We start from the raw sequence: 21,768 nt of genomic DNA on the forward strand, positions 1-21,768 counted from the left end.
TATCTGACCCCTTCCTGCTCAAATGTCAGGGAGGGGGGTACAAGGGACTCGATTCTGTAGAGTTTGAGCTAGGTTCAATGTCACATGACTCCCCATCATCAAGACACATATTCCAACCTTGCTACCTATGTGACATCCTCTAAGACAGAAAACCTCAACCTCAGAACCCACCAGCCCTCCAAACTCCATCTAACTTTAGCCTGCCCATAAAGGAGCCTCTCCTCCCAGTAATACTCAGGCAGCCTGCCTACCAACCAGTGGCCCAAATGACCTGCCCTTTGTGCCCTCTCTGGACCCAATGAGAGGCTGGAGGAGGTGGCCCTGGGGCTGTCTATTCCCACCCTGCTTTCCCCTGACTGCCCAGTCACTTCGTGCTGGCCTCCACCTCAGTCTGCAGACATGTCCAGCCTCCAGGAACTGTGCTCTGGCCTGCCCCTACAACCCCTCCCTGAGAACCGGGGGCGCTGGGCTGGGGTGCCACACGCTCCGGTCAGGACTCCCGGCCTCAGCCCTGCAGAAGAGCAGGTAACAGCTGCTACCCAGTCCTCCAGGGCTCTGGGGCCCTTTGATGTCTTTTAGACAGTCAAGGTGTCTTCTCTCCACACCTCAGCTGCCCACCCTGTCCCCACCAGCTCCCAGAGAAGAGTGAGGGGATGTGTCAGGGTCTGTCACCTGATATTCTTCAGGTGAAGCCACCCTGGAGTTACCTTCGGCTTGGAATTGGGCTCCCCACTTCTGGGTGAGGTCACTGGGGCTCAAGGTCACCCAAACATTCTGTGGTGGTGTTGTAGCCACCTCTAGTGAGGAAGAGGAAGCGGCAGGGTGTGAAGTGGCCCTAGCTCAGCAGCTTCACATGAACCTTGCCCAGCCGCAAACACTGAGTAATTCTCATGTCCTCTGTACCAGTTTTCTGTTGTCCCTCCGCCAAAGCTCCCAGTGACTGCAGCTGTGTGGTCTCCATCAAGGACACAGCAGGGCCGGGAGGGATGACAGTTCAGGTAGGGCCTCACCTGATGGCTCTCTTTGCCCAAAGGATGTAGACCCAAGAACTTCCCAAGCTGTCAGGGGGAAACAAGTCCCTGAGCTGTGGCGGGGGGTCAGGGAGCTGCTTTTCTGAAGGACACAGAAGTATAGAAGGCTGAATGAGAACCCCCACACCCACCCTCAGCCAGAGACTGCTGTCCTGGGGGAGACCACCCCCAAGCTTTCTCCAAGCTGCCCACAGGCAGGAAGTATGCTTAGGAGCTGCTAGGGCCGGTTACTGGTGGACAGGAGCTGGGAGAGAGAGCAGGAAAGGAACTGAGGGTCTTAGAAAATGGGGTGGCGCCAGGAGATTCTACTGAGCTCCTGTCTCTGTTGTCATTAATGTTCCTCCCCCTTGGTCACCTCCCTGCTGACACCAGTGCCTTGACAATCAGCCGCAAGGGCCTCTGCTGACACCCTTGTGGCTGACAGTGATCAGCCTCCATGGTGTTTTGTGATGGCAGGAGGGCAGCCAGGAACTGAGAGATTGGGCCCCTTCAGTTTCATTCCTGAGTGTCACCATGTGTTTGAAGGATGTAGCACCCTGAAAGGAAAGGTGACTTGCAGATCTGGGGTGTTAGAGTAGGGAAGGGTTAAGTCTTCCCTCTGATATGGAGCCCCAAAACCAGTAACAGCTTCTCTTTCATTGACTTGCTTCCCATATGGGGTGTGTGTGTGTGTGTGTGTGTGTGTGTGTGTGTGTGTGTGTGTGTGTGTATGTGTCTTGTGTTTGTGTCTGCATGTCTCTGTGTGTGTCTGTGTGACTGTGTGTGTATGTCTGTGTGTGTGTCTGCACATCTCTGTGTGTGCTTGCACGTGTGAGTGTGCATGTTCCTGTGTGTGCCCATGTGTGTTCAGGTGTGCATATTTTGAGTTCTCCCTTGTTTCCACTACTACACACTATTCTGTTCTTTCATCATTTGGATGGACTGGGGGCTTTGTTCCCTGCTTTTCTTTGGCACTTCTCTATTTAAGTAAGAAGTGTTGCCTGTTACACTTAATCAGTGTACACTCAGCACAGGCTTGTTCAGCCTTCACGGTGTGTCTCACAACACGAGCAGTTCTGATGGAAGCACCTTCTCGTATACCCTGTGTGCAGTTTCTCTCAGGGTTCTTCTCCCCCAGATACAGCCTCATCCACTGCACTGTGCTGGGCACTAAATGCCACAGCTGAGCCCTTCACTATGGTGGGTCTGAATGCCTGTCTCTATTAACACACTATCCTGAGGGCCCTTCCCCATGGTGGGTCTGTCTTTGCCAACAAACCATCTGAGCTTGAGTGTGGGACTCCCTTGGATGATCTCTAGGTTCCAGCAACACCAGCATGTGTGTATTGAATCCATGAACAAGAACATTTGTTAAGAAGCCAACCCCATATCCTACAAGGGACCTAGGAGGACTTTTTGGCAGAGGTGACTGTGGCACTTGGACACGGTTTCTAGAAGGGAAAGGAGGCCCATTTGGAGATATGAGAAACAAGTGCATGGGAAGGCGGAGATGGACCTTCCAAAATGTGGAAATTGGAGGAGACCCCGTGCAAATAGAGCTGGGAGAAGAGCTGGGAGAGTCAGATGCAGCGTGACTGAGAAGACCCAGAATGCCAAGGCCACTGTGGGTGTCGCCAGACAGGCAGTGGGGACCCATGAAGGTTTTTGAATAGGGGCATGGCTTGGTGATTAACACAACCTCTCCCATGCCAGGATTGTATAAGCATTTCTGTAGGGACCCCAGGCAGCATGGGGCAGGGCAGAGGTCCATGAGCGTGGCAGGTGACAGTTCTGGGATCTAGCACTCACAGGGCCCATGGGTGAGCCCAACAGCATACTAACCATGCCAGTTCATTAGTACCTAGGAGGTGGGTTCTAATGTCACTCCCACTTTACAAAGACAGTCAGGGAAGAAGCAGAGTACACAGGTGCTGCTGGGAAAATTCTCTGTGCATACGGCTTTACCTCTAACATTACCTTCTCAAATCTACATGGCGCCGCCCCGACACTCAGCTTGGTCCTCACATCTCCTCTGATACTAGCTGTCCCTTGTCCTCTGACAAGGACCTTCATGATTATGGGATTTTCACTTGGATATTCTAGAACATTCCCAAGATCCCTAACCAAGTTATTTGTGAAAAGTGCCTTTCACCTTGTAAGGCAATGTGCAAGTAGGTGGATGCGAATGTGGACATGGTGGGGCCATTAGAGTGGCTACCATATCACTATACACACTGCCCAAGTCTGCCTGTCCCAGAACGCAGCCTCTGTACCATTTACCAAGGTAGGTGCCTCCCTGGTCTTACAGCGGCTTCTGCTTTCTTCCTCTGAGACTCCAGGGGCAGATGGGACCAAGAAGAGAAAGCTTGGTGTCTGCCTTCATATAAGGGGCCAGCAGCCATCAGGGAAGGCTTTCCAGAAGACAGAGCAGGTGTTCTCAGAGTGGCTGAACCAGTTTCTGAGTGGAGCAGAGGCAATCCAGGTGGGGAGGGAAAATGGACGACACAGAGGGCCTCAGGGCCCTTAACCCAGCCACCTCTCACCCCCTCCTCCCCAGCTGGCTCTGAAGAATGCTCTGCGCTACTTCCCACCCACTGTCCAGAAGCTGTTGGCCCAGGAGTTTGCCCAGGAGCTACGACAATTTGGACACATCTACATGTACCGGTTCTGCCCCAGCATTGAGATGAGGTGAGCCCTCGTGGGTGTCGCTTCAGATAAGGCTGTACAGAAGTCAGGAGCCTCAGGGAATCCACGGCTGAAGAGGAGGTCAGTCTGTATGAGCTGGGGAGGGACCTATGGAGGTAGCACAGTGAGTTGACACCCTTGTGCAGAGAAAGTAGATAGTGGGGTGTCTTTGGGGGGATCTGGAGCTGACCTGCCTGGCCAGAGGATGGGGTCCTTATCAGATAGGCCTCTGGCCTGCACCCCTAACCTGCATTCATTCCTGTTGACTCTGGAGCACAAAGTCTCTCTGGGACACTGTGTCTTGCTCTGCAGGGAGGAGCTGGCGAGAGGGAGATGGGGTGTGGTGTGGCTGTCGGTGACTTCAAATCTGTCATGTTCTCCATTGAAGTTCTTACACTGTGGCACGCACGGCATCATGGGAAGCTTTCTGACAGTACAGAGTGCTGGGCCTCACTGGACTTAAGGCTCAGCAGCCCTGAGGCAAAGCTAGGCATCTGCATTTTGAGTACTGCAGCTTGTGTCAGAGAGAACCATTGTTCTGAGCTTGCCAGAAACCCAGACTTGTTCTAAATGGCCCAGGAAGTCTTGTGTCCCCCTGAGACAGGAGCCACTGCCCTTCTGCCCCCGCACCCCCTGCACCCCCTGCCCCCTCCATGGAATTGCTGCCCAGGAGCGTTTGATGAGTGAATGAAAGAACAAATGACTAAGCGCCCAAAGGTAGAAGGCTCTGGAAAGCAGTCATTCTTTGGGGTCAGAGTCCTCCCAGGCGTGAAGTAGAGAGGCACAGTGACTGGAGTGGACTGGACTTCCCACTGTGGGCATGTGGGGACTCAAGATGGCTCTAGTGCTCCATTTCCCCCTGTGTTTCCAAGAACTGCTCTCAGGGGCCTTGTCAGCTCAGCCAGGGCAGCATCGTAGTGGGGTGGGAGGCCTGAGGGTTCCCTTGCCCCCTGATGCTGGACTTCCCCTTGCAGGGCCTACCCAATTGATCAGTACCCATGCCGGACACGAGCAGCTGCAGCCATCATGCACATGATTATGAACAATCTGGACCCCGCTGTGGCCCAGGTAATGGCAGGGAAACCGAGGCCAGCATAGTCCAGAAAAACATGACCTGAGATCCTGAGTAGTGTTAGTAAGCCTTCAACGCACTTACAAAGCTGGCATAAGACAGCCCCTGGACCTTTCTCTGTAGCTAAAGGGCAAAATCAAAAGCAAGAAACAAATATAAAATAGCAATATATTTATATAAATGCACCCATAATTTTAGCTTTCTAATGGCCACCTGAAAATAAACAGATTTAATAATAGTTACCATAGTGTCTCTTAACATTATTAGTGAGATTCCTTATCCTTTTACACGGAATCTTGACTTGGAAGATGTATTTCACTTGGGCAGCCATGCTCCGTAGCCAGCATGGCTGGTGGCTGCTGTGTGTCCCTTCAGGCTTCTTGCCTTGTCCCTATATGTCATTGCTTCTTTGAGTCTAGCTGCAGGTAGGGGCCCTGCTTCCCTCCGTCCACAGCCCCATCTCAGATGATGCCACATCTTCTCCAGTTTCCACAGGAGCTGGTGACCTATGGAGGAAATGGGCAGGTGTTCAGCAACTGGGCTCAGGTATGGTGGCCTGGAAGGCACTCGGTGGTCCATGGCTCTGCCTGATGCCTGATTCTTCAGCACTGGCAATCACCTGGAGATGCTTCACTTATAAGAAGGGGTAGAGTGGCATTATGGGATGTACCAGGATATCCTGGAGATTAAAGAGGATCTAGGCAAGCAAGGCCACTAAGATGGACCAATTGAGACCTGTAGAGATCCCTGGGTCTGGGTGTAGGGTACGGGGTCCATGTGGGTGCCAGTTGGCACTTACCGAGTCCTGCATGTGCACTGTCCGTCCAGTTCTGGCTGACCATGTCCTACTTGTCGAAGATGACAGAGGAACAGACTCTGGTCATGTACAGTGGACACCCGCTGGGCCTCTTCCCCAGCAGCCCTGGTGCCCCACGCCTGGTCATAACCAACGGGATGGTGAGTCTGAGGCGGCAGGCGTGAGGCCTGCCCAGGACTGGGCTTGGAAAGGGGATGCTGTGGGTGAGGAGGAGGTCCAGACGACACTGCACTGCTCACACTCGGTTCCTTCCTCTTCTAGGTCATTCCCAACTACTCCTCCAGGACAGAGTATGAGAAGCTGTTTGCATTGGGAGTGACTATGTAAGTCCCAGTGTCTGCTCACTGCTGTGGTGTCCACCTTTAGCTGCATTCCACAATAAGATAACATGGCTGTGTTAAGCCTGATTTCAGGAAATACTTACCACGTTGTAACAAAATTATTTCATTCTCACACAGCTGCACCCTGGGAGCTTGTGTAAATGCTTACTGTTCTTTATAGACACGGAGCCAAAGAAATATACAATTTAGGATTCCATTGTTACCAAAGATTTTGTTAAGTAATCCCAAACATACAGAAAATTAGCTCACAAATGAAAACATCACACAGCTGATTTAAGAAACACACACAAACACTTGTCCAGGTCTGGACCCTGTGCAGCTCAAAGAACTTTTATATGGTTAGAATAAGGTGATTTTATTAATGAAAAAAATTGAAAACAATTTTCAGGGAATACCACCAAAATCCTGTGGTAAAAGTACAATTGCTGAGGCCAGGCTTGGTGGCACATGCCTTCAGTCCCAGCATTCACAAAGGCAAAGGCAGGTGGATCTCTGTGAGTTCAAGGCCAGCCTTGTCTGTAATAACAAATTCCAGGACAGCCAGAGCTACATAATAGAGAGACCCTATGTCAAAACAAACAAACAAACCAAAACAAGTACAACTTCTCACTCTAGCATGTCTGTCTATCTGCCATTGATGCATCCACCAGCTTGTCTTTGGATGAACTTCAGAGTCCATTGCGGATATTGCTGGCTGGGATTTGATCTTTGTTTTGGGTCTCTTTTCCTTTTGAAAGTATATGTACAGTCATCCAACTGCTGATTTGAAATCAAATTCCACACTGACCAGATGCAGGCATTTTCTTGCTGTTGTCCACTGAACAGCAAGTGTGGTTACCATAGCCACCTACAACAGCGATTGCATGATGTGAACTATGGCAGGTTCTGTGCACATGTGGACTGTTTGACATGCAGAATTTACATATCAGAGGATTTAGGTGTCTTCTGGGGGCAGTGCCTTGGAACCTGCCCCTGGGAAGGATTTTGATGGATGATTCTCCCATGAGACACACTCATCCCTGTGCCCTGTGGAATGTGCTCAGACAAACTGTGCAGCCATGTGACATGACTCAGCCACGTGACATGACTTGTCAGGACAGGACCCTGTAGCCAACCTGAAGAGCTTCCAGGACACTGATAGGGCGTGAAAGCTTTCCATGTGCTGTAACGCTAACTCAGGCTCTGCATCTAAAGGTTTCATCAAATGTCATGGAAGGGGCTGCACTGAATAAGGAAAGCCTGTCCCACATGGGACCCCAGGGGACCGTGTCTCCTGTATCCTTCCATTCTTCATGCCCATGAACCCTGGGCTGGGGTCACCATTGTGGCAGCCTCTGCACTTGACCTTTCCCTGTTGACAATACAGTGTGGGGTCTGTGGAGCACCAACCGGGCAATTCACTCTCTTCTGTGGTATTCAGTGGCACCGCGACCTTTCTTGCAAGGTGTCCAGTCTTTAGCATGGTACAGAGGGTGTTCTGATGCTCACATCTTTGTGGACCTCTGGGATCATCACTCAGGGAAACACCACATAGAATGGAATCTGCAGAATGGGGAGCCAGCGACTTAGCCTCCAGGTGACAGTCCATAGTGTGACCACAGCACAACCTCACTACCACCACCAAGATGTGCCCTGGCTTTACCAGCCTTCTGAAATAGAACCCTTTAGTAGAGGGGGAAAAAAACAGGGCTTCAGAAAAACTAGCCGCTCTGTTGCTGGCTATAATTAGCCTCTGTGAGTCTTGCTGATGTTATTGGGTCTGGACATTTTTTCTGCTCCAGTGGAAGCAGCCTGGGGTCAGAGGGCATCCTGGCCCACTACTCCCTCACCATGGCCTTGGCATTGTCCCCACACTTCTGTTTCACAGGTGGGACTAAAAGTCCAAAATGGTAGAGCTATAGATGTCGGACCGTGTCTGGCTGTGGCTCTGAGGGTTTGCCACAGGGAGATGTGGGGCACCAATTGCAAAAGGATAGAAATTAGGTCTGGTGGCACATGCCTATCATCCCAGCCCCTTGGGAGGCTGAGGCAGGCTAAGGCCTGGCTGGAATACAGTGTGAGTTCAAAGCTAGCCTGGGCTAGCTAGTGAGAAAAAAAAATATGTTTTTCAAAGAGAAGCTGAGGCTGTAGCTCAGTGGTAGAGCTCTTGCCCAGCATGCATGGGGCCCTGGGTTCAATCCTCAGTACAGAGTAAAAGTAGGCAGTGTGGCAGAGATGGGAAAAGGTTTACTGTGTAAGGAAACTGAGAAGACCTGGACACCAAAACCTTCCTGCCATCAGGATGGCACAGGTAGCCATACAGGGAACATCCCGTGAGGGAGGGTGGGGAGCAGGCTTAGGCTGTTGGTTGAAGTGGTCAGCACTTTGGGCTGGGGGCAGGGGTGCCCCTAAAGGCTCCTGCTTCAGCTGCAGAAAGCTTTTGGTCCAGCAACTCTATACTGTAAGTTGGGTGTGCCATGCAGCCTTTTAGTTGAGACCCAAGGACCAGAGTCTATGCATCCCTGGGCCTGTGTCCTGTGCAGTCTTAGGATCTGGGCCTCGTCTAGACAGAGGGGACATTCATAGGTCCTGTCACAGTGGACTGTGTGAGAATTATCAAGTGACAGAGGTACAATCTGCAGGACTGGGATATTCCCATCATGCCTGGGATCTCAGTTCCAGAGCTCCATAGAAAGCTGACCCCACGGGGTTCACAGTGGGTTTCACCATCTCCAGATGAGCTCTTTTACGCCAACATTGTCCTCTTACATTTATGATACTTATGCAGTCTTTCAAGATAAGGAACATGGCCTCCTTTGTGTTTGCTTATCTTTTTGAGACAGGGTTTTGCTGGAAGCAAGAATCCATGATCTTTCTGCTTCAGCCTTCTGAGTGCTGAGATGATAAGTGTGTACCATGCCTGCATATCTCCATTTTTAGAAGAGAAAACAGAGGTTCTGGGTGGTCGGGTGTATTGTGTGGTTGTGTGGTAGACTTGATATTCACTCACAGGCTTGTGACAACACATCCTCTAGCCAGAGGAGAGAAGGGGCTGGGGAAAGCCACTGAGAGGCAGGGATCTAAGAGAAGAGATGATGACCCTGGCGTTGAGAAACATGCAGCAGAGGGTCTTGAGAGTCTCCTAGTCTTCAGCAAAGAGTGCAATTAAGCTAGCAGCAAATGCTACTGTCCCCATTACACTGCCCCAAACTGTTTGCTGATTATCCAGTGACAGCAATGGCCGCACTCAGGCAGTACTGATGACATCACTGGAATTTGTTTGTTTGTTTGTTTGTTTTTTGTTTTTTGAGACAGGGTGTCTCTGTGTAGTTTTGGTGACTGTCCTGGACCTCACTCTGTAGACCAGGCTGGCCTCGAACTCACAGAGATCCACCTGGCTCTGCCTCCCGAGTGCTGGGATTAAAGGCATGCACCACCGCCGCTCGGTGACATCACTGGAAATTTGACAACATCTATTAATATTAGATGACCTCGCAGCCTTCCTGCCTGCTTTCTGCCCTGTGGACAGAGTCCTCCCTCAGGTGGAGGGAGCTTATAGGAGGCCACGTCACGGCACTCACATAGAAAATCAGAGCCGACAGGCTTCCCGGAAGGGTGGAGAGAACCATTCCTTTGAATGTCATCTGCTGTGAAGCCATGGCCTGTGCTGATCTGGAAAAGACCCGAGGGCAGGCTGTGGGGGGCAAGCTACTAAAACAACACCTTCGGAATGGAGCCCCATACTCACGTAATTCAACAGCAGGCATCTCTCAGCATGGCAGCTGTGGATCTGGTGTGCACCACACAAGGATTCTCACAGACATGTGTTCGCTGCTACCACCTTGCCACGTACGTGTCCAGCACCACACCCAGTTTAGCTGCAGTAGGAAGATGCCTCACAGTTAAGCCTACTGGATGTCACCTGGATGGAGTCTTGCAGAACATGCTTTCTCACGCCCCAACGCCTTCCCTGGGTTGTGTGTGGCAGAAACACATCCTATCCTTTTTTTCTCACGCTGTTCTTACATCATAGTTCACTTCTCTCTTCCTCCACGTGTGGACATTTCAATGGCTTCAGACATTGGCCACTGTTGATAAATTTGCCATGAATGTCTTTGTGGGTGGCTGAATAGACACTAGCATGTGGCATGGGCATGCTGGCCCATGTTCAGTCTTGCTCCGCCGAGCCCAATCATCCCCATGATGATTTTTAAAAATTAATTGTATGACAGATTTTAGGGGAATAAAATCAGTTTGTAAAATACCAGGAGGCTCTAGCTTATTATATCCTTACCTTTTTATTCTTACTTTAACTTGTTAAATGTTTTGGTTAGAACACAGTGAAATAGGTTTCACTATGACATTTTTATACACGTATAAATATGTATTATGTACGTAATTTTCTTTAAGTTTTATTTTTACTTTATGTGTATGAGTGTTTTGCCTGTGTGGATGTCTGTGCACCCCACATGAATGCAGTGTCCAAGGCAAGAAGAGAGTGTTCAAGCCTCTAAAACTGGAACTATGGATAACTGTGAACTGCTATGTGGGTGCTGGGAACCAAACCTGGGTCCTCTGCAAGAACAGCCAGTGCTCCCAACCACTGAGCTTTCTCTCCAGCCCCATTATAGTGACTTCTTGCTCATCTTCCCGACTATTCCCTGATACCCCTCTCTCCCTCTTGCTAGACCCCTTTCTTCCCTAAGCAGCCCCCTTCTGCTTTCACGACACACACACTCTCATTTCCTCCCTTTTAGATCTCCTCCCCACCCCCATAGTCCTCTTTCTACTCAGCACACACACACACACACACACACTACATATAAGTGAAAATATGCGATGTTTGTCTTTCTGACTCTGACTCTGGCTTATTCTGGTTAACACAATGATCTCTAGTTCTAACGAAGGAGAATGTAGGAGAACATTTGAAGGTGGTTCAAGGTTTCATCTAAAGATCCTAAGCACTGCCCTTTTCTTCTCTGCTCAGGTATGGCCAGATGACAGCGGGCAGCTACTGCTACATTGGTCCCCAGGGAATTGTCCATGGCACAGTGGTGAGAGACGGGCACACATGATGAGTGGCGGGTCCCTGCAGGTGGATCTGCCAGGAGTGGACAATAAGCACCCTGCCTCCCCTGCCTACAGCTCACTGTGCTGAATGCTGGTCGGCGGTACCTGGGCATCGAGGACTTGGCAGGGAAGGTCTTCGTCACCTCCGGGCTCGGTGGGATGAGTGGGGCTCAAGCCAAGGCTGCAGCCATCGTTGGATGCATCGGAGTGATCGCAGAGGTGATCTGGGGAGCCTCCGCCTGTCCCTCCAAACTCTCTGATTCATTCATTCACTTCTCTGCTTGCTTGCTTTCCTCCCTCTCCATCTCCTTCTATCCTTTCCATCTCTGCCCTCCACACCTTTCCACTCTTCCCACACCCCACTCTCTTCTTGATTTCTTTTACCGAACCCCCTCACCTCCTCCACAAAGCCTTGTACTACCTCACTGGATGGGGCCCTGTGGCAACACACAGGTCCTGCTTGCACAGTGCCCACCACCCTCCATGTTCTATGCCCACTAACTTCCAGCCCACGGAGCTGTACTGGTGTATGTACAGCCATTGCTTCCGGGGTCCGGCCCCTTCCGATGAGGAACCTAGATGACAGAGAATAAATATTTGTGAATTGAATTAGTATAGAGCACCCCTCCCCCAGCTTTAGCAGCTGACATTGGATGGATGGAGGAGGCAGATAAGCCACTCCTTCACGGAGGTGTGCACAGGGGCCTTGCCCTAGTGATTCACATCTGTTCAGAAGATGCCAAGGTCAAGGAGGGAAGCAGGGGCAGCAGGAGGAAGGAGCTTTGAGCTAAGTCTTGGGGACATACCGTGTAACTGGGCTTAGTTGACACTGCCTGTGTCTTGCTTATGTCTGAGCTTTGCTAGAACTGTGCTGGGCTGCAGGTAACAGGCCATCTGTAGCCGCTTACGTAAATAGGAGTTTTATTTTTCTCATGTAGCTATCATGTAACTGACAGAGCCGGTATTGACTCAGCAGCTCAATGATGTCAGTGCTAGCTCCTCTAGATTCTTCTGGGTTTCTCTCACGGAGCTAAAAATCACTGCACCAGCCAGCCGTGCCATCCACATGCAAAGCAGGAAGAAGGGGAAGAGACGTGTCCGGTCTGGCTGACTATCTCAGTAGGAAAATCTTGTCTCGGAAGCTCCTTCTTTGCTCCCATTGGCTGTAGTGACTGCCCTGAGGCTGCATCATGAAAGTGGGCTGGGAGTGCATAGGGTGGCGCCTCTCAAGAGGTTGTTCAGGAGTGATGTGTGTAACGGATGGCCTGTGTCCTGTGACCTCAGGTTGACAAAGCTGCACTTGTAAAGCGCCACCGGCAAGGCTGGCTGATGGAGGTGACTGACAGCTTGGACCACTGCATTGTGAGACTCAGGTACAGTTGGCTGCACAGGACTCAGAGCACTTGACCCTGGGCATTGGAGGCAGGGGAGGAAGCATGGCTAGACCTGGTGTTCAGCCACACGTGCCGTCTAGAGGCTTCACTGGGGAAGCATCATGGGAGGGGTCTCTAGAGAGTCCATTTCCCAGGGATTACTGCTGCTGGCTTGTGGGCAGCCATGGGGCTCTGAACTTGAGACTCCTACATTCCCCTCCAAAATACTGGAATTGAGATGTGTGTACCGTGCCTGGCTTAATTATATTCATCCTCTTATCTATTTCTATTTCTCCAAATTATTTTGAAATCATCATTGGTAAATCCTACCACTTCCATGTCCTACCCCAGAAGTGAGTTCTATGAAGAGCTTATTAGGGTTGAGACACCCATTTTCCAGTAACCACTGCAGCTCAGCTCGACCAACTGGGACATTCCAGCATGTGTTTTTCCTTTTCTTGTATCATGGAGTATGAGAGAACATACCTCACCCTAGCACATGCCTCCAGGCCCACACTCACACAGACCCATGCAGGCCCACACTTACACAGACTCATACTCACACGTAGACCCACAGTTGCACACAGGCCCATACACACACACACACACACACACACACACACACACTCACACACACGCCATCAGTCACACACAGGCCCATAGTCACAGAGGCTCATACTCATACACAGGCTTCCAATCACACACAGGCCCACACACTCACATAACCCACTCTCACATGGTCCCACTCTCTCACACAAGCCCACACTTACACACAGGCCTAGGTGACCTCCTGTGTCTGTCACATCCGGCCAGCATTGAGCTCCCTGTGTATAGGCACAGCAGCTACATCCAGAACGGCTGAGGACAGGTGTGGGTCAGCTGATCTGCTCTTGTGTCCTTCTAGGGAAGCAAGGAAAAAGAAGGAGGTGCTCAGCCTTGGCTACCATGGCAACGTGGTGGATCTTTGGTAAGTGGAAATCGGTGGCTTGAGTCCCTCAGGGGTGCTAACCAAGGGCTTCCAAGCCACAAGCTCTGAACCTCAGCTCTGTCACTCCTAGGAAGGTCCTCATCCTCACCCAGACACACAGCCTTTCTGTCCATGCATGTTGCAAAGGAGAAAGTAGACACTACCTACAAGGTGTGGCCGGGGAGATATGGGCTGCAGTTTCAGCTGGCTGGCTCTCCCCAACCCATGCTTGCCTGCCCTGTTCTGACCACCCCACCACTTCCCCAGGGAGCGCCTGGTCCATGAACTGGACACCACGGGGGAGCTCTTGGTGGATCTCGGGTCGGACCAGACATCCTGTCACAACCCGTTCAATGGTGGCTACTACCCTGTGCAGCTTAGCTTCTCAGAGGCCCAGAGTCTCATGTCCTCCAACCCAGCTGCCTTCAAGCACCTGGTGCAGGAAAGGTGGGTGCAGGGCAGGACGGTGGAGCCTGCAGGATCCTAACCTGAGTCTCAGCTTCCTTCTTTCAGAGGGGATTGTGGCCACAGTACTTTTGGGAATGATGGGACAATCTGAATTGATATTTATCAAATCAAAAGCAGCTTGCATGTCTGTGCTGGGTACACACTGGAACACCCGCAGTACATTGGACCTCAGGGTCCAATGGAAAACTCTGGTTTAGAGGGCACTACAAGACAGGGGGTTTTGAGGGTTCAGGGTTTTAAGTAGACATGGGAATTAGTGGCGCTGGGAGGAGTCACAGTGAGCTAAAGGAGGTTGGTCCTAGAGGGGACTTTGCTGGCGCTGGGTTTAGAAGGCCTTGGGAAGTTTGATGAGGTGGGGCTGCGGAACTGGAGGGCAGGTCGGGGGCTGATCACCTGTTTGTTACAGCCTGAGGAGGCATGTCTCAGCCATCAACAGGTTGGCCCAGGAGAAGTTCTACTTTTGGGACTACGGTAACGCCTTCCTCTTGGAAGCTCAGAGAGCAGGTAGGCAGAGAGAGAGGCTGGCCAAGTGGTGTCTGGGGCCTGTGTGAGCATACCTGGGTAAACTGTTTTCTCCCCATTTCACACCCATAGCTCAGGGACATGGTCGCCCAGTGAGTACCCAAGAGATCTCACTGTGCCTTTACCCAGTTTTCCCTTCTTGAAGCTGGGCCGGCCAGGCAGCTGGGCCTCTCTGGGCCTCAACTTCTCCTTACATTTTAAAAATATAAAAGGCCCAGAGTCCGCAAAAGATTGACTCCTTCCCGGCCTTTTTTCACGGCCATTGGCAGGGCCACTTGCAGACCTAACGGGACGAGGTCCTCAGCGTGGTGCCTCTAGGGTTGACACTGAGTCTGTGGGCTCATATGTCTGTACCCTACACCTAGACCGCACAGATGGCAGTGTACCATCCAGGGCTGCACTCGGCTTTTTCTCCTCCTATTTTGCCTAAGGAAAGATCTTGAGACTCTGTTCCCAGCCTCTCCCAGGGCCCCTTGTTTAAGTCACTGTCTGTGTGGCCATGGATGCTCACACAGATGGACGACTCCACAGGAGCAGATGTAGAGAAGAAAGGAGCCAACAAGACCGAGTTCCGCTACCCCTCCTATGTCCAGCACATTATGGGGTGAGTGATGGAGGTTCCATTTTGGGGTGTCTAGTACCTTTTCTGCCCCCCTCAGGACTTAGGAGCTCCAACACTGATCACCACAGGGCTGTGTGCTGAGACCTCACCCAGCTGGGAAGTAGCCAAGCAGTGGTCACAGCATTTCCACATAGCACACAAGTGCAGAGGTGGCTTCTGCAGGGCCTCAGTGAGAGGACAGGGAACCAAGGGGCCTGGTGACCAAGGTCACTCCCTGTGCACACCACCCTGCCAGGTACCCACTCATTTTCCTAAATGATGTGGCCAGGAAGCTGTCCTTTGCATGATGATTCAATCCTGAAGACCAGGACCTACCGTGGCTTGAAGGCCTTGTGCCATCCGGCTGTTCAGGGCCAGTCTGAGCAGGGCCAGCACCCCAAGAGAAATGGGGAAGTAGGGGGACCCTGCAGGAACCAGAGCCAAGGTAGACCAATCAGGGAGTCTGGACTTTTAGACTCACAGGTCTCAGTGTGCACAGAGAAGGATGTAAGACATATCTGGATGGAGTCCAGAGAAGCAGAAGTTGCCTTCTGACCTTTACTGCTGTGGGTGGGAGCAGAGCCAAGGGTGGGCTGGGACACTGGGGTCCGGAGCGACTGGATTTTCCCCAGGGAAGAGAAGCAGGAAAGAGACAGCAGGGATAAACTCAGCTGTGCTTGGCAAGTATGGAGCTAGCATGGCCCAAGGCTATAGCATCCCTCTGTCCCACTTCAACTGCTGCAGAAGCTGAGTCACCAGGGAAGGCCAGGCCCAGTCTACACATTTACCTACTTTTCTCAACTATCTACTTTAGGTGGCTGGTTTTTATGTAGTCTTCCTAAGAGTAGTGTGAGAAAACATGTTTATCTTTGTCCCGTTTCCCTGCTTCTGACACTGGAGAAGTACAAGTTTAGAGATGAGAACAGAGGCCAAGGAGGAGGCAGACGAGCAAGGAGGTCCTCTAAGACTCTTTGCTTAGAGGCTGACAGTTTTGAGCTCATTCTGGATGCTGCCCATCTCCCCTAGGCATGCCTACATGCCACTCCCCAGCTCAGCAAGAAGGTACAGGCAGCCCAGGAAGTTGTGGCTAAAGAGACATTTGTCCTTGCAGGGACATATTCTCCCAGGGCTTTGGGCCCTTCCGTTGGGTATGCACATCAGGAGACCCCCAGGACCTGGCTGTCACCGATCATCTGGCCACATCTGTGCTGGAGAAAATCATTGATGATGGAGGTGATTCTTTTGGGTGGGTGGTACTCAAGAGCGGTTGGTCTCCCAAATCCCCTGCTTCTGTAGGATACCTGGTGGCTAGTGTCATATTCTGCATGAATCTCAGGACCACAGGTTGCTGCACAAGGGGACCTCAGGCACTTTCAGGTCTTGCTTTCTCAAAACTGTTCAGAGCATGAAGCCTATACACACACACACACACACACACACACACACACACACACACACACACACACATCGGGCTCTGCCCTCCAACCCTCTGCTCACCTCTGCCTCTGTCCCTGCTGGCTGCAAGGCACAAGGAACTTTAAGTCAGTTGGCTATCCGTCACTGTGACAAACACCTGAGTGAGCCAGCCTTCTTTTTAAATGGAGGAGGTTTTCTTTTGGCTCTTGGCTTCAAAGGCTTCCGCAGTGGTCAGTTGGCTCCACAGTTTTGGAGTGGAACATCCCTGGGAGCCAAAGGGAAGAGTAGCCCCAACATCTCCTTCAAGGCTACACCTCCAAAGATCTCACTTCCTTCCATCTCTTAAAAGTCCCATCATCCTCCAATAGTGCCCCAGGCTGGCAACCAAGCCCACAATCCCTGGGGTTTGCTGGATATTGATAAGCTGCTGGCCCTCTCTGACCCAGCCGCTCTCCTGCAGGTCCCGTTCTCCAGGAGTGGGGGAGGGAGTCACTGGAGCCTTGGCCTTGTTGGATGCATTTCAGGAACACTTCTCATTCACTTCGGCTGTCTTTTGTGAGCCTGCTACCCCCATTGGCACTCACCTAATGCTCAAGTTCTCTGAGCACTGGGCCCTTGAGCTCATCTTAATCATAGATGCAGAGGTTTGGTTCTGCCTCTTAGCTGGGTGACTGTGGTCTTCCTGTGTCTTCATGTCCCTGCTGCCTTCTTGAAGCACATTGTCCTTTCTAATGGACTTGACATTGTCAGTCAAGTACAAAGAGGAGGCCAGACCAAGTTGTAGGAAGTAGCTGTGGTTTTACACAGGGAAATCTGGTCCACTGCCTTCCCAGCTTCTCTAGCTTAGAACAGCTGCCTGTCCCTAAGCAGGACAGCTGGATGTCAGCTGGGTGGCTACCACCCAGTGCTCCGCAAGAAGCAGAGTGCTGTCACACCTACAGAGGTGATGACTAAGAATCCCCAGCACAGCCAGCGTCCAGCTACAATATGACCTGCTCTCACCGAGCAGGGACACTCTAGCCTGAGGAGCTTCCATCAGGCAGAGCAGACAGATGCCGAGGACCTCCAGGGCACAGACCACAGCACAGGGCCGTAGAGTAACAAGCAGTGATGGGGGCAAGAGCACCTTCACCCCAAACATGATGTTTAAAGTGCGAGTTTGTTTAAGTAAGATACCGATGTTCTCTGTGCTGTCCACTGAGTCTCGGCTCTCACCTTTACCAGTCTGCTCTCATGAGCTGCTCAGACGTGCTGTCACCATGGCCACCCTCCTCCTCTTGCCTCCTCCTCGGGTAGGCCAAGCACTCCCACTTTTGAACTTTCGTGCTGGATACTCCCTCTAGAATTCTGTTCCCACAGAGCTTCTCAGCACTGAGACCTCTGACCCATCACCCCAGTAACCAGCTCATCACACTCTTCTTCATAGCCAACTGTGGTTCTTGTTCCTGTGCCTGGCTTGGTGTCTGGTATACAACAGATACTCAATAGTTGTTCTTTGAGGGGTAAATGCATCAGGGATGGGCTGCACAGGCCCATACGTTAGGTGCACTGGTTCCTAGATTCAGGAAGGCTAGTGTAAGGGGAATCACCTGAGGTCTCCAGGTACCTGTGGCAAACATCCAGCAGAAAAGAGTTGGGGCCCCTAGCAGCAACTTCCAGGGCCTGAAATACCCCTCCCCTTTCTCCCTCCAGTGAAGGCATCTGTTAAGCTACAGTATATGGATAACATCCGCTGGATCCGGGAGGCTGCCAAGCACCAGCTGGTGAGAGCTTGACTTGGGGGAAGATGGGTACTGCAGAGTCATGAGGGAGGCTGAGCTGTGAAGAAATTGCCCAGAAACAAGGTGCAGGCATAGAGGTCTCAGCGCAGTCGCAGCTTGTCATGCCCTGACAAGGTGCAGACCCTGCATCCATGTGACTGTTGACAGCAGCACCGTGGTGGCCACCTTATCCAGGAAAAGGCTTGTAAAGGGATGTCTGGGTAGCAACAGGAGAAACTGGAAGCCTTAGACAGTATTGGTGGGGGTGTAAAGCAATGTAATCTAGCCAATCTATGCTATCTACACACCCAACAGGATCGGAACCGATTTCAGGGTGCTATAGGTACTGTAGATAAAATGCCAAGGCAATCCAAAGGGCTCTTGGCAGACAAATGGGTCAACAAAATGCCTCTCCTTACAAAGCAACAAGTAACGGCATTCCGCCAGTCACTGACACCGGGGTAAAACGGAAGGACATGATGTCAAGAGAGATAAGCCAAACACAGAAGGACAAACCCTTGCCAGATGCCACTCACATGCAGCCCCTAGAGTAGGCAAGTCATAAACAGGGAAGTAGCAGGGTGTGTTCCTGGGCTGGGGAGGGTGTGGGGAGTCAGTGTTTCATGAATACTGAGTTTTGGCTTGGGAGAATGAAAATGTCCTGCAGCTGGACGGTGGGGCCTGCTGCACAGCACTGCGAAGTGGTTCATGCCACCAAGCAGCATGTTGAAAAATGATTAAGGTAGTCAAATTTATGTTGTGTGTATATCTTAGCTAGGGTTTCTATTGCTGCGATGAAACACCATGACCAAACGCAGGTTGGGGAGGAAAGGGTTTATTTGGCTTACACTTCCACTAGTATTATAGTCCATCATTGAAGGAAGTCGAGACAGAAACTCAAACAGGGCAGGAACCTGGAGACAGGAGCTGATACAGAGGCTATGGAGGGGTGCTGCTGACTGGCTTGCTCATCATGGCTTGCTTAGCCTGCTTTCCCATAGAACCCAGGACCACCAGCCTAGAAATAGCACCCCCATCAATCACTAAGAAAATGCCTCACATCTGGATCTTTTGGAGGCATTTCTCAGTCGAGATTCCCCCCTTTCAGATCATTCTAGCTTGTGTCCAGTGGACATAAAACTAGCCAGGACCGTGTATTTTACTGATTTTTTTTTAATGAAGAGGATAAGAAGGGTGGCTTGGGACTCTGAAGCAGCAAACAAAGTCATCCTTCATCCAGTCAGTCCCCAAACAGTCTCTGGAGTTCCCGTGGTAGGTGAGAGCTCAGGCACCTGAGCTGGCTCTGTGACATTCTCAGCTGAACGCCCTGGGTGAGTGGCTCAGCCTCCACCTATGACATGGAGGCAGTGGTGCTGGATCTTCCAGTGGCCTCTGTGACCCTCCCTGGGCACAGCTCTGCCTGGCCCAGAGCTGAGCACACAGTGAAGGACACTGACACCGCCAGCAGAGGGACAGAGGGTTGGTCTGAAAAGGTGTCTGATGATAGAGCAGCTGCCAGGCCCTGGTTAGCGAGGACAGGAGGATGGAGGAAATTAAATAAAGAAGAAACATTTGGTCCACACATGACTATGCTAGCCAGCAGCTCCCGGGCCAGAGGTCTCAGGGCCAGGAGGGAACTGTCCCCATCTTGGCCCATTCCATCCTGGGGCCATATTTTTCATGTGTGCCTCCATAAAACCCCCATGTGCCAGCCACAGTCTCTAGGGGGCCCTGGGGCTGGGGACAGGGCAGAGGGAGTGCAGTAGACAGAATACACAGCCATCCTGAGAGGCGGGGGGAGGAGAGGCAGAGCTGCAGCAGAGATGCAACTGTCTGGGCCTGCTACAAGGGGTGGGTTCAAAGCCAGCAAGCAGAGCGTGCTGTCCGCCTTTGAGTGGAAATGGTCAAACGCTGCTTCAAGATGCTTTTCTCTCGAAGGCCGGCGATTCTTTTTATATACGACATTCTTGACAGACTTGGCACTGTGTTCACTGCCTTTCTCAGTGTTGTGACCGAATACCTGATGAGTACTCACTGAAGGGGAGAACATTTATTATGCATGGCTTGAGGGAGCAGTCCATCTCAGCTGCGAAGGTATAGTGACAGGTGTGTGAGGCAGCTGGTCACACTGCATCCCCAGTCAGAAAGCAGAGGGAGATGAACACTGGCCTTCAGCTTGCTTTCTGCTTTTCACGGTCACAGAGCCCAGCCCGGGAGATGGTGCTGCCCACCTTAAGGGTCCCCTCTTCAATTAGTCTTTCCTAAAACTCTTCCTAGGATACCACAGACGTGTTTCCATGGCCATTCTAAATCTGGTCAGATTCACAGTGAAGATTAACTACCACAAGCCATTTTATATCTGTTCTTCCTCATTTTTACCAAGAAATCTGAACACCTCACAACACTGATTCACACTTACAGAGGCCCCTGTAGTTCCTAAGGCCATTTGTGGGGCCGTTGCTAAACAGTGAGGATCCTGGCCCCACTGCCCAGGCCAGCTCTGAGCTCAGGAAGACATGAGTGACCCTGTCGCCTGTCCTTGACACTTTCTGCAGTTTAGGCCAGATCCTCAGGTAGGAGGAGCAGACACACGGCACTTTCTTTAAAGAAACTGTGATTTTTTTTTCAGCCCAGGCACTACCCACATTTGGGAAGGAGGCATTTTTTAAATTGCAGCAAGATACACATAAATATGCATAAATCTTATGATCCTCCTTTTAAGCATTTTCAGGGTGCAGCTCTAGAGTGTGGAGCACATTCGGTGCTGTCTGGCTGCCCTTGGCATCCATTTCTAGAACTTTCTCATCTTCCATCTGAAACTCTGTTTCTAGTAAACACTACCCTCCCTCCCCAGCCCTGGGTGCCCTAGGGCACCACACACACACACCCCACCCCCCACCGCCGCTGCCCTTAGCGCAGGGCAATGTTTGTCTATCCCAACTGGCTGGCTCCAGCTGGCATGTCTCAAGGTCTTTCTGTGCAGCATGAGTCAGAATCCTCTGTCTTCCCAAGGCTGGAATGTTACAGTTTGCCCTCTCTATCTGAGGTGAGGGGTTGGCTTCCACATCCCGGTGGATGCTGCAGCCCACTCAGATCCTTAGTACACATGACCTTGTGTTGGCACAGAACCGACGCAGGCCCTCCACATGCCTTTTATTGCTTTCTGGATGACTTGTTAGACCTAAGACAAGGTAGAAGCAATGTAAACATTAAATATTGAGTCACTTGGGAAATATTCGCATGCACATTCAATACAAGTGGGTTTTTTTTTCCTGAATGTTCTTTTTTCTTTCATGTGTTTATGTGTGATATGCATGTGTATATACATGTTTGCTCGTGTGGGGCACCTGCATGTGCTGATTCATGTACGTGTATGTCTGCGTTTGAGGCCAGAGATTGACACTGAGTAGCTTCCTTGATCACTTTCCACTTTTTATTTACTGAGGCGGGGTCTCTTGTTGAACCCAGGGCTTGCTCTCTAGCTCAGTAGGGTGCTCCAAGAATTCTGTCTCAGCCTGCTGAGCACCGAGATTACAGGTGGGCTGTCCAGCTTTTCCGTGGGTGCTGGGGATCTGAACTCTGGTCCTCATACTTTCACAAAAAACGTTTTATGCTCTAAAGTATCCCCTAACCCCTTTCTTGACCTTTTTTAAAGATGAGGTCTTACTATGCAGCCCTGGCTGCCCT

At 51.3% G+C, this 21,768-nt stretch overlaps 1 protein-coding gene across 1 annotated transcript in view; it reads left to right on the forward strand.

Annotated features, from left to right (window-relative positions):
• The first annotated feature begins 399 nt into the window (after positions 1-399).
• Positions 400-21,768, forward strand: part of Uroc1 (urocanate hydratase 1) — a 32,596-nt gene continuing 11,227 nt past the window's right edge. Inside the window, exons 1-15 of the mRNA XM_059256794.1 lie at positions 400-525; positions 3,568-3,698; positions 4,670-4,763; positions 5,254-5,313; positions 5,596-5,724; positions 5,846-5,907; positions 10,892-10,958; positions 11,050-11,193; positions 12,259-12,347; positions 13,252-13,314; positions 13,582-13,761; positions 14,189-14,286; positions 14,836-14,908; positions 16,017-16,138; positions 18,014-18,084. Of these exons, the coding sequence (XP_059112777.1) occupies positions 400-525; positions 3,568-3,698; positions 4,670-4,763; positions 5,254-5,313; positions 5,596-5,724; positions 5,846-5,907; positions 10,892-10,958; positions 11,050-11,193; positions 12,259-12,347; positions 13,252-13,314; positions 13,582-13,761; positions 14,189-14,286; positions 14,836-14,908; positions 16,017-16,138; positions 18,014-18,084 (1,509 nt within the window). The remainder of the gene's footprint in view (positions 526-3,567; positions 3,699-4,669; positions 4,764-5,253; positions 5,314-5,595; positions 5,725-5,845; positions 5,908-10,891; positions 10,959-11,049; positions 11,194-12,258; positions 12,348-13,251; positions 13,315-13,581; positions 13,762-14,188; positions 14,287-14,835; positions 14,909-16,016; positions 16,139-18,013; positions 18,085-21,768) is intronic.

Source organism: Peromyscus eremicus, chromosome 3, assembly GCF_949786415.1.
Source record: "Peromyscus eremicus chromosome 3, PerEre_H2_v1, whole genome shotgun sequence".
Taxonomy (NCBI): Eukaryota; Metazoa; Chordata; class Mammalia; order Rodentia; family Cricetidae; genus Peromyscus; species Peromyscus eremicus.